This window comes from Athene noctua, chromosome 1 (genome assembly GCF_965140245.1).
Source record: "Athene noctua chromosome 1, bAthNoc1.hap1.1, whole genome shotgun sequence".
NCBI lineage: Eukaryota > Metazoa > Chordata > Aves > Strigiformes > Strigidae > Athene > Athene noctua.
Window position 1 is genome coordinate 955631 of NC_134037.1, and position 12884 is coordinate 968514.

A 12884-nucleotide genomic window follows, 5' to 3' on the forward strand; every position below is an offset into this window, starting at 1 on the left:
GCGGGCTGAGGGGACGGGCCGCTGCGGGGCGCCTCCCGCCCCGCCGTGACACCACCCGAGAGGGCGGGGTGGAGGCGAGACTGACAGGCGAGCGTACCCAATGAGAACAGGCAGCGAGGCGGGACTTCCGCCGGCGGCCGGCCGGCCGGGGCGAGGGTGGGACGGCGTGGCCACGCCCCCTCCCCTCCCCGCCCCTTCAGGCTCCGCTCCCGGCGCGCGGCCGCGGCTGTCGTCACCACGGCGGGCCGCGCGCGCCGCCCCGCCCTCTTCCGCGGCGGGTGCGTGCGCCTCGTGCGCGCTGACGTCAGGCCCTGCGTGCTGACGTCAGGCCGTGCGCGCCCCCTCCCCGCAGGCCTGCGCGGTTACCGAGCGGCGCGCGCAGCCTCGGCAGCGCCTGTGAGGAGCCGCCGCGGTCGCCGCCGCCGCCGCCCGGGGGAACCGGGCCGGGCCGAGCCGAGCCGAGGGGTTATGAGGGCGGGCGCCGCCGCCGCCTCCCTGTGAGGAGCAGCGGGCCCTTGGCGGCGCCGAGAAGCGCGCCAGGAGCCGGGGCCGCCCCGCGACAGGAAGCCATTTTGTGGGCCCCCTCCTCCTCCTCCTCCTCCTCTTTAGCCGCCGCCCTCCAGAGCGGTGCGGCCGGTGCTGCCGGCCGGGGTGGGCGGGCGGACCCGCGGCGGGAGCGCCCGGTAAACCAGGGCGGCGGCGGGGGGGGCGAGCAGGGGGCCGGAGCGGGCGGCGGTGGCCGCCGCGCCTCCCCATGGCGAAGAAAACCTACGACCTGCTCTTCAAGCTGCTCCTCATCGGGGACTCGGGGGTCGGCAAGACCTGCGTGCTCTTCCGCTTCTCCGACGATGCCTTCAACACCACCTTCATCTCCACCATCGGTCAGTGCCTCCCCACCCCGCTCCCCCGGGGCTCCGCGCCCCCTCGGCCGGGCCTCCCCCGCCGCCCCGTTCCCGCTGTGGGGGGTTCCTGCAGCCCTCCCGGGGGGCCGCGGCCCTGCTCTCCGCCTTGCCTCGCAGCTTTCGGGCATGTTTTCTTCTCTTCTGTCAGGCGGGGGGTCCCCAGGGACCCGCTGTCCCCACCCTTTCTCTTCTCTGCTCTCGCTGTCGATGTGAAATCCTCGGCGAGCCGGCCGCCTTGGTCACACCCGACACCGGCTTCGCCCCTGCTGCAGGGAGGGATGATTTGGTTTCTCTCCGCAGTTGACCGCAGCAGTTTTATCGCCTGTCGGTGACCCTGAGCGACCCTCTCCTCCCCTCCCTTGGGGGCAGCGTTGGGAGCGTGTCCCCCACCCTCTCCGCCAGCGAACAGCCAGAGCCCACCTGGCTCCTTCCCTCAGCGCCTCATCTGCAGCCCCCCGCACGCAGGAGGGCGGTGGGGTTGCCATCCCTGCGCGGTCTCTTCACCGCTATTGATGTGGCTTAGCAGAAATGATTCCACTTGTGGGTGGGGTCTGTTTTCTCACCCAACAAAGCTGTCCTTCCCTCGTTTGTGAGCGAGCCGCCGGGCTTCTGGCAAAGCTGATGCGGCGTGCAGCTCCTGACTGAGGTAGTTTCTTTGACATCGTGAAGGAGGGCTGTGTATTTTTCCAGGCTTTCCCCTTTCCGTGTAATCCGTGCTGTGAGACGGGCCGTGTACCTAATGTCCTTTCTCCCTAGGTTTATCAGGGAGTTTTGTTTGTCTTCTCCTGAATACCGTCTTGTTTTGCAGATGAAGAGTTCAGGTCAGCAGCTTCTCACCCTCTTGGTGACCGACTCTGGCAATTTAAGAGAATTCATGCCTCCATTCTGTCTTGCAGTACCTGCCCTTGTAATGTGTGCAGATACCTACCACACATCTGGAAAAAAAAAAATATTTTTTTTGGAGGGGTTTGTATTGGATCTGGCTTTTTGAGCTTGACATAAATCCCTTGAACGTTTGTCTGTGCAGCTGTTCACCGAGGGTGGGACAACATGGAGTATCAGTGTAAATCTTAGTGCTAGATGTAAGGATGCTGCTGTGTACTTCCTCATCAGTGTCGAAACGTCACCCTAAAAATTGCAGCTCGGGCTACAAGATGTAAAAAGACACCCTTAAGCAAACCTTGGGTCATTGGAAAAGTATATTTGGGGGACAGCTAAGTGTCAAGGCACAGTTGTTGCCTAAAAGCTCTTTGGGCCTCAACTCGGGCTTTTGCTTAATTGTTTTGGGGGGGGGGGTGTGTGAGACAGTCACTTTATCTTGTTTCTTAACATCGTGTACCTTGACTGTATTTATTTTGCTGCTGTGGCCTTAGTGTAATTCTGCGCTGCTTGGCAAATTCTCGCCTGGATCACATGGCGCTTGTTGCTTTCTGAGTTTGCTGGGAAGGTTTATTTCAATTCTCAAAGTTAAAAATAGTCAACGTCTTAGTTAAGAGGTCAGCGGGTATGTGGTGGCTCTTGCTCTGGAGAGCTTGTGCTTTTAGTGATGATTAATAGTTATTAATTTAGTAATTAGCGTTAGTTCTGAATCAAACTCTGCAATTCTGAGTGTTCAGGCAGTCTCATCAGGTTTAGTAGCACGTGTGCATGTGCAGAGTTTGGAAGTGTTTCTTCACAGTCAGAAATTTAGACCAGTAGGTATTTATTGCTGGAGTACATAAACTGTTTGTAGTGCAGGTACACCGGAAGGAAAACAAGTTTTATTTCCTAAATTCTGGACTAAACACCCAGGCATGGTAGCTGTGAACGCTGCTTGATGACTGGTTGGCATGTCAGAGTGGGTCAGACTTGCGTCTTCATGGGGGAGTTCAGCAGATTTTTGGGGTACAAACAGATTTTTCTGTATGGTGCTGAATTCCGGGTGCTTTACTGCCCAAAGATGGCTTAAATGTGTTGTTTCCTTAGCTCTTCAGTAATTGGTTAAGGGGGAAGCCTGGTGGGACAGCGTCCTGTGCAGGCAGTGTCAGTTGAAAGGGAGACTACGTTAGCACCTTTTAAAAAGCAGCCCATCCACAAGGGGAAAAAATCTTGAACTGGGTCAAAACACCTGTCTGCTTAGTTGTTCTCCACCTAATTACAGCAAAGTGGATTGAGCGATCCGTCTAAAAACATGTTATCTCCGATTACCACCAGCGACTACAGTTTTTAGACTTTCTCAGGTTTTCCTCTGCTGCGGCGGTGACAATCCAGGAAAGGTGCTTTGCCCAGTGGTACTTGCTGTGATAAATCCCCCCGCATTAGCTGCACCACTTGGGCTGGTTTTGCAGCCTGAAGAGGAGAGTTTCAGGAAAAACTTCAGGCGGAGTCTTTGACCTGTAGCAACAAGGAAATACAATTTCCAAAGTACTTGTGTACACAAGTAGATGACGTTGGAGGTGATTGGCTTATTGGCTGAATCTCTATGTTTAAAAATGTAATACCTGGTAGCTTGTTAGCTCTGATTCATGCTTTTGTGTTTATACTGAGCTCCACCAAGAGCCTGAGATAGTCGAGTATGTAAAATATACAGCGGTACTGGTGGCTGTGAGCAGGGACTGGTCCAGTCTGTCTAATCTGTACTGGGAAAGATGGGTTTTGGAGAATATTGAAACTAGCCAGTGTATATAAAAGAAGAAGAGTGGGGGGAAGCGTTTTAATTCTATAAAAGCAAAAGCTTATTTGCATATGTAAGTGAAGGTATAATAATACATTTCCACTTCACACTGGTGACTTAGATTCACTTCCATCTTTACACGTTTTAAGGACTGATTAAGCACGATCTGTGATGGCAGTTTGGGTATAATTTACTATATGTGCAATTCAGTGTACTCTCTTTAACATTTGACTTTTAATCACTCCAATCTAATATTTCCTGCGAAAACAGCAGTTAAGCCTTTGGATGTGATGAGGTGCATGTGTGAATGATTTCATTACCCTGTCTAGAGGTGCTATAAATAATCCAGATGGCACTTCTGCAAGAATCCCTAAGTCATCGTAACCTCCCTGGAGAGAGCAGGGGCCTTGTCCTCACATGTTATGTTGCTGTTTTCAGGTAGAAAGGGAATAAATTGTAGAAGACTTAATCTATCGCAAATGGTTTTTAATTTCAATAACTCTTCAGTAATGCTCTGGTGCAGAAATCCTTTTTATGGTATCTTTTTTTGAGAGATCGTGGGGGTGACTTTTCAGTTGTGCTCTACGGATGCTCAGCGGTTGGGCCAGGTCTGTCGGTGGTAGCTGTTCCTCTGGGCAGTGGTGTTGCTCCCTGGTGCTGCTAAGCACTGAGTACTGGAGGCTTCTCTTAGACTGCTGCCTGGTCTTCCCTTTCCCCAAACACTACTAATCTTAGTAAATCTGCTGCCACTCGTGCTGCCAGCAGATTTTCTGTATTTTTAGTATTAAAAACGTTCGTGTAAGTACGTTTCAGTCAACGTATACTTGAGATCTTAAATTTTCTTTAGTAATGTTTGTATGGGCATGCAGCCTGGCAGGTTGGTGACAGCTTGAAGTGAACCCTCAGCAGATGATGTGTCCGAGCTCTGCGGGCTCGCGCCGTGAAGCTGCTCGGGGTCGGCCTTTGCCTGGGCACAGGCAGGTAGAGAGGGCTGCTCTTGCAGGGCTGTGTCTGTCTCAGGATTTGAATGTCAAAACTGAACTCAAGCATATAATTGCTATTGTTTGACTAAGTAAAAATGCAAATGAAGGTGAGTCACAAAAAAGGTTTTCCCGTGGAATCTGACTACCTTGAGTAACGTGCTCAACAAAGTGTTGTAATCACGGTGAGATTCCCTCTACACGCTGCTGGTTTGGGTAAAGCTCTCATGGCTCTGAACCCATCCTGAAGATGCACTTGTGTTCAGTATTCCTGGTCTTTACTCGTGTTGACTGTAACTCTCTGAACCCAGAGAGAGGGAGAAAAAGCAGTATGTTGGGTTTTTTTTGAGGTTTGATCACCCCACATTTTATTCTGAACACAGCAAGGTCTCGATGCCAAAGCTGTACTAGGAGTGTGCAAAACTTGTTTTAAATGCGGAGGTACCTGAGAACTACTTTCTGATTAAATCCTTTTTTTCTCTGTGGTTTTTTTTTTTTTAATTTCCCTTTATTAGAAGTGTCTTTGAGTTGCTAAGCACTTCTTTTGGAATCGTTCCATATTGATACATTAAAGCAGTGACATGCTTTTAAAATAAGTCCTCAGATATCAAAAAATAGTAAATATAGTAAGTTTCTTCCTGTGTCTTGTGAGGATTTGTTTGCCTGTGCTTGTGCTATATTAATATCGGGAAGGAAGGAGTCCCAGGTAGAGAATGGGGAGAAACTTGGTCACTTGGGGGAAAACAAAACTAAGTGAAAATTATGTTTTGAATTGTGAAGATGCTTTTTAACTGTACGGTGGGTGCAATGAAGTTGGAAAACCAAGTGGTTTCTGGGGTCAAAAAAAAGAGTATTACTACAGCAGTTGAAAGTACTGGTTTGCTTTTTGTGTATATTCCTTTTTTGTCTCAAATCTATACTTTGTCAGCTTGTAGGAGCAGCAAACGACTTTTTGTTTATGTTGTGCCCGGGCTGTGGGTTCAGTCCGTATTTGACTCCTGGCACAGAGCAGGTGAATTAGAAAAAAAACCCAAAACCAAACCAGTGCCCCAACAGAAAAAACCTCACCCCAAGTCCTGTGCAGTCGTTTCCATGCTGGAAATCATCAGGCAGCAAGAGGTGCAAAAAACGTTTCTACATAGAGGTGATTGATGTGTAAAACTTGCTGTCATGGGAAGTTTTGGAAGGGAAAATGTACATGGGTTCAGGGTGAAAGTAGAACATTGAAGGGGATCCATTGGTGGGCTGTTGGATGTGCCGCTGTGGCTGCGGCCTCGAGCTTGGGAATCCCCTCAGCTCTTGGTTGCCGGAGGTGGAACGAGTGTTTTTTGGCCTGGAGAGAGTGGTTCTCCTCACCTCTGTCTGCTGGGACACCCAGGAGAGGGTTCCAGAGCGAATTGGGCTTACGGTATGATCGAGGGTGGTTTGGTATTTGTTAATCTCGCAGCAGTTTTGCTTGTGCATGCCTCGCAGCGCTGATAAGTGTGTGAGGGCTGTATGGTGAAGAGCTGAGGAACTGAGCTGGCTGGAAAGTTTTTTTTAAACATAGCTATTTTTTTTCAACCGAGCTGCATCAGTTCCCTGATCTGGCTTCTTAAGTTACTGTATAAATCTGGACTGGCAGAGTGCATAGGGCATCTGGGGACATGGAAACACTGGGATAGGTGGCACTCGTACTGAAAATTCACTTTTAGGATTGCAGTTCCACAACACAAAGCGCTTGGCAGCGACGCCAAGTGTGTAGTGATCCCTCCTCCCTGCCCCCAGTGTGAACCAAACCCTAAACTGGGCTTGCTCCTCTCCCTGCGCTGCTGCTGTCCCTGCCTGGGGGCAAAACCAGTTGGTAAAGGGTGAGAAGGCTGTGGAACTCCTTCCTCAGGCACATACCTGTGCGGTGGCAGCGCAGGGCACGGAGCCCCACTGCTCCTTTTTCTGTTTGCCCTTGCGCTGACGTGCTATTTATGTTCAACTGAAGCCAAGAGGCAGCTGTTCCCTAAACGCGCTGCCTATGATCAGAAGACCTGGAGACAAATGGGAAGGAGCGTGGGGAGGTTGGCAGCTCCAGTGAAGCCGGACCTGTGTCCAGGAGGAGGCTGAACTGGTGCTGCAATAGTAAGTGGCAAAGCTAAAGAGGGATGAAGTCACTAAGTTTCTTTTTTTTTTTTTAGGGTAAAGCATGTTTTGGATTCGGCGTGTGGGCCGGTCCCTTGGGACAGGCTGTCCCTAAACCCGTGGTCTGCTCTTGAATTTTAGAGCTGAAGCGCCTGTTGATGGTGGTAGAAAGCTTGCTCGGGAACTGCTGAGCAGCGGTACAGCCTTCATTTTAAGATACCAAGGACTATTTTTTAGTGCTTTGTTGAGTGATAAGCACAACTGGGGGGCGTGGAGAAGTGATTTTTTTCTTGACTTCGTGATTTACCTCTCTTGAAAGAAAATCTGTCACTCCCCTTCTTATCCTGAGAAAGCACGTAATCGCTTCTACCCTTAAAGTTAATATTGATATTTAATTAGAGAATCGCTTGACAGTCTATTGATAAATACTTCATCAGGGCATAGAAAAAAACCCAATCCTGACTTGAAGGGTTTGGTTTTTTGGGTCATGCCAAGCGGCCGCTGCTGCCCAGCGGTGCCGCGTGGGGGGGGGTTTTGCCTTGGCAGGTCGCTCTCGCTGTGCCTGCTCCTGGCCGCCGGCGGGAGCAGGGTGTGGGCTGCTTCCACCCTTGGGGTGGCAACAGCTTGTCCTTGCGCTTCTCCTTTCTGGAGCTGTGGAAGGGCAGCGTGTTCTTGCTTGTCAGCGCAGGAAGAGCTGGAGAATCGCCGGGAAGGATGGTGGCTGGGAGCGGGCTGCTCCTGCCAGCAAACTTCATCCTGCCTGCGGTTGAGAAATGCCCGGGAAAGGTGTTGGATGAGAGCAGGTTGCCTGGATTCTTCTGACGGTGGCAGCCAGCGCCCGTTTGGCTACGTGACCACCTGATGCCACGTGGAGAAGGGTTTCGGCCCGTGCTGGTTTTGTGTAACCCCTGTGAAGGAGCAAGGTACCTTGGAAAGGCTTCGTGAAAAACGAGCTTGTCAAATTCCCGGTGCTGTGGGAATTCTCTGTCTGGCCCTGGGGAAACAGGAAAGAGGCCAGAGCTGCTGCTGCAAGTCTTCTTGAATGTTTAGTGTTTCGGCACAACTTAACTGTGTGGGTTTTTCTTTTCTGCGTGGGTTTAACTAGAAGTCTTGTGTGGGTTTAACTAGAAGTCTCTGCATGTTTTCGTTCTTTTCTGTAGCTAAAACAACTCAAGGCTTTTCTTTCCTCCTGAGATTGTGACTCTTTTATACTGCGTAACCTGGAGAAATCCCTGTCTGTGCCTTGCATTTCCAAAACCTGACTTAAATCATCCTGAGAGGGGACTGGTTGCCATTAGGTGTGGAATATATAGACTCACATCCATACCAGAAGAGCTTTTTTCTCAAGGATGCTTTTCAAACTGGTGTTCTTTCATCTTCAGACTAAGGATTAGCCCAACAGACAGCAGATACGCTGAAGCAGTTGTTGGGTTGGGGGAAGCTCTGGAAACAGTCTCTTCCCCATAACGTGGGCCTGGTGGAGCTGCTGCTTTGTGTACTGGCAGTTCCTTTCGTACTGCAGTTCAACGGGGCTGTGATCAATATCGTCCTCAGTGGGAGGCTGTCTTGGCCTGAGATCTGAGCTTCAGAACTCTTAAAAGATGAAGATGGGTAGGAGTGTGAGAACTTCAGGTGTTTACTCATTTTAGGTCAGGGTACAGTACCTCTTCCTTGTCTGCTCTTTGATTTATGAGGCTGTCAGAAGGTTCGTTAAAGCTGGGCTTGTCAAGTTGTCTCATTTGTGGCTGATGAGATGAAACCTCTTCCATGGCAGCAGTCACTGAACAGCGTGCACTGGGTCCTGAATAAAAAGTTATTCTTCTCTCAGATAATTCTGTCTTCCCTTGGCCTCACCAGCATTTCAGTCTTATAGAGTAAAGGTGATTTTATCTTTTACTTCAGATGTTCAGTTACTAACTTCAGGCATCTGGACGTGTGAATTAACCTATTGAGGTCTGACGTACTCATGTGCCAAGTGTCATCTCTCCTGTTCTTCCTTGCCACCAGATCTCACTGGCAGCTGGCTTCCCTGCAGGTAACTAACTTGATTGTACTTCTTAAACTATCTTACCTGTTGCAGATCTACAGTAAATGTCCAAGCTTCGATAATGAAAAGAAGTTGAAAAGGTTGGTAGCAGTATCTAGAGGTGTCCGGTTCCTTAGGCAGCAAACTTAATTTTCACACCTTCCAAGGCTTGCTGCAGCCTGTGTCTTACCCTCTTCTTTTCCTTCTCCGAAGTGGGATTCCTCTACCATAACTAGCTCGTTAAAAGCTGAACTATCAGCAAGGACTAGCTGTCTAGGCACCTGCTGTAAGTGGGGTGGAGGAAAATAAGGAACTCCATCCATCTGCACGTGGCAGTACGTACACGTGCCTCTCCGTCACTTTAGAGGAAGCTTGGATGTGTAGCTTAAATATAGCTGTCTAATTGCTGGTTAAATGCATCCCACCAACACTTCTGTTTCATTAAGCATCCTGTGAAATGCTTTCATCTCAACGTAACTTTTTGATCTTGCCAGTAAACAACAAAATTTTTAATTTATTTTTTTTTAGCTACTCAAGTGTCTGACAAAAACAAAGATCGCTGCTGGCTGGTTCTTTGGATTTTGTACTTAATGTTGGTGTGTCTGGGACAGCACGGACCAGAAATGTGAGTTCTCTGGGAAGTCTGGTGCTTCTCTTTGTGACTTCAGCGAGCAGGACTGGTGAACAGAAATGCTGGTTTGCATGGAAGGGGGTTCAGAAACTCCACCTGCCATCGGCTCAGCTGTGGTGGCCACGTGCCGCGTGTCCCTGCATGCTCGAGGCCTTGACCCAGCCGCAAGTCACAACAGGGAGAACTCAACCAGGGTGTTGGGGGAGGAAATTGTGATGAAGGTGGTCTGTGGCTGAACAGCAGTGCAGAGAGGTGAAGGGATTGCTGTCCTTCGGGTAATGAAAATAGTTCTAGAAGAGAGCCCGGGCAACCCGAGTGGACGCAGCCCTGCTGTGGGGCGTTCGAAGCACAAGCTCTGTGCCCCACAGCCTGCCTTAGTCTTGCTCTTGGTCCTGGGCGCCAGGACAGGACCAGGGTTTGGGGTTTGAATTCCCAGTGTGTGTCAGAGCTGCTGTTGGATCCCATCAGAGCACAACAGGCTGGAGAGATTCCTGCTGGGAGTCTCCTCTTGATCTTCAGAGCATTGGATAATGGCCACCAGCTTTGCAAAGAGCTTCCGAGTAGTTTCCTGAGAGGAAGAAGAAACAGCTGATGAAGAAGGCTGGTGATGTCTTGCTCAGAGCAAGTTCAGGTGCTCCTCCTCTTGCTTTTGCAGGAGCTTCAGCACTGCTGCCAAACTCCGAGCAGGCACCTCTGCAGTCAGAGTTGCTGTCAGCATTGTGGTTTCTCACTCCGTAACTTACGGTGCTGCTGGTCCAGCTATTGGTAAAGCTCTTCTTTAACCTCAGTTCTTCCTGTGTCAATCCTGATGTCATTTTCTAGCATAGCCCCTTTCAATATCATAGTCAGGCGCTTTAGTGCAGGATGGGTGTGGGATGGAGGGAGCTGGAGCCGGTCCTTAGAGGCTGCCTGCACGACCACTCCTGGCTCCCTTCAGTGCAAAGGTCGGGGGGGTTATTCTGTGAGGATGGAAACCAGGAGTCTCCGTGGTGGCCTTGCGAGCGAGCACCTGTTCCCCTGGTCCAGAGGCACGGCGCCTGCTCGCCGGAGCTGAGAGTCGGCGAGGTGCTGGCTGGAGGCTTTTTTCTCCTGGCAGGTGAGGTGTAGCTGACCTCGTTGCAGCGTACAGCAAACTAAAGCATCCAAACGAGTCTTACAGCCTCCAGTGTTGCCTCGGGAGAGGCCAGTGTTTTGGGGTAGCAATAACTTCTGATTCTAGGTGTGTCGTGTGACATTCTTCCAGTTTTTCCCACCCTGTCAGAGGTACGTAATACTTGTTTCTCAGGCTCTTTTTGATGAGTTCAGTTTGAGTGTTGCGGTATTGGCAATAGCTAAACAAGGTGATAGAACTTGCTGGTAAATGCGATGTTTCTGGGCAATATTGTAGCACTAGGCCTTTATTTTTATTTTTCCTTGAAGCTTTTATCCCTGCTAATTAGCTTGACAGCACTGCCATTCATATTCTCACTCGCTGGAGAACTTAGAGGTTGGGTAGACATATCTGATGTTACAATATTTGATGGCTTCCAAGGGCAGGGAGTTGGAGGAACTGTCACGGTCACGCTGTGCCGTACAGCTCAGGGTGTGGAAATGGTCTGACAGATTCCTAGACCTTGCAGTAAACTGGAGATAAGTACCTGCTGCTGTGCATAACTCTTGTGTTTCTTGATACTGAAGGGTTAATAAATTAATGCTTTTTCTGAAACTTAGGTGTTGGAGTTATAAGTTGATACTCAGTAACTGAAAACATCCTAAATCACCTCATGAGGGTGCCCCTTAAATACATATTAAATTGTACTAATGTACCACAAGCAAGGGAGCTTTGAAGCTGAACGTACTGTTTGTAACGCGAGACACAGCGCTGTTCTTCGGGGTCCGTGTAGGAAATAATCAGTGTGTCTGTAACAAGCAGTTCTGTACTGAAAACTTTGCTCGGGCAGGGCTGGGTCACACCTTATCTCCAGCCCTCTTACAAGGGGGAATGCTGCTCAGGTGGCACCTTAGGCTGCAGTGCTCGGTGCTGTGGTAATGTCAGTGCCCGTCTAACGCCCGCAGTGGCAAAACCTGCTGCCGTGGCGCAGTCTGGGTAGCTTGACTTAGGATGCTTTCATAAATAGTGGCGGTATTTTCTGTTTGTACTGGAAGAAGCCTGGTTTTCCAGCAATAAGTAGTCACTTACAAGCTCATGTGCTCTTTTCGGTGGGTTGGAGCAGGCAGCTGGTAGACTGTTTCACCAGAGAAAACAAAGTCCAAGTGCACTAACGACCTAGCCCTCATAAAACTGCACTAAGAAACTTCAGACACAGCGTGAAGCGTTGGAAGCATCACAAGCTTTTGTTTCTCAAATATTGACAGCAACTGCATCACGCAAACAAATTCCCGAATCTGTTTGGAAGCAATTGGAGACTCTTTGACTCCTCAGTTTTGCTGTTCAAAGTTTGCAATCCCTGTGTAGTACCTGCGAGGGGGTTTGAGTGTGTTTTGTGTTTTTCAGCATGGCTGAAACTAATGAAATGTAGGTCAGCGGGTTCAGCTGAGGGTGTATGCTCCAGCAAGTTGTCTTGTCTGAAAAGGTAAGTGATGGCGTGATGGTCTCTCCTTCCTTTCTTCAGTAGTTCCAGCAGTAAAGAGTTTTAATTACTGAAACAAGAAGTAAGCAATGTGAGTTTCTGTGCTGCAGGACATGACCGTTATGAAGCTGGGAAGGCAGAGAGCTTCTGGAGCTTCACTTTATAACAGGTTGACTAGCTGAATCTTTTCATGACCTCCAGGACACAGTACCTGCCTCTTGGGTAAAGGTAATGCTTTTCCTGCATCAATCTCAATCCCTTGGTTTATGTTTTATCTGTTTTGTCAGTCTGCTGAGTATAAATTAGTCAGGGTGTTAACTTGAATTTCATTTTTATGTAATTTGAGGACAAAATTGCAGAAAGTAGTGACAAATTTTCTGTTTCATAAATAGAAGCAGTTTATCTGAAAGCAGATTCACATACTGTATTTATTTTCTTGCGAATAAATACGGCGTAAGTAGGCAAAGACATGCATAAAAACTGATTTCATTGGCTGTAATTGAACTTGAACATGCTTAATCTTTATCCCTGGTGGTTTAGAGTAGAGTTCCCAGTGAGTTGTGATTTTGTGTGTGGACTGTTGGCTTTCTGGAGTCGAGACCTTTCCCTGCCGTGAGGTGTGGGATCCGATGGGTTTTGCTGGCAGAGGGATTCACAGGGGATACAGCTGCTGCGTGTGACACCCTCTCTAAAAATAAGGGCTGGTAGAGGTGGCTGGCAGAACTCTGCTACCTGCACCAGAAGTTTATTGAGTATATTAGAAAATGAAGGATACAACGGCAGAGTTAAATCAGCCCTCAAACCTGGAATTAACTGACACTAAGCAGAGTTTATTGCTGCAGCTGATAAGGGAACAACTCTGCAGTAAGTACTGTTTCTTGCTAGAGTTTCCTTTCCCTTTTTTTTTTTTTTCCCTCCCTTTGCTACCTTATGAATAAAAACCTTATTGTCTCTTTTGTCTCTTGGTATGCATAAAACATCACTAAAATAGTTCCTTTGTTCATTTTCTT

At 49.2% G+C, this 12884-nt stretch overlaps 1 protein-coding gene across 1 annotated transcript in view; it reads left to right on the forward strand.

Moving 5' to 3' along the window:
- The first annotated feature begins 331 nt into the window (after positions 1 to 331).
- The window catches only part of RAB10 (RAB10, member RAS oncogene family), a 51767-nt gene continuing 39214 nt past the window's right edge, over positions 332 to 12884 (forward strand). The window contains exon 1 of the mRNA XM_074895302.1: positions 332 to 881. Coding sequence (XP_074751403.1) covers positions 755 to 881 — 127 coding nt within the window. The 5' untranslated portion in view covers positions 332 to 754. The remainder of the gene's footprint in view (positions 882 to 12884) is intronic.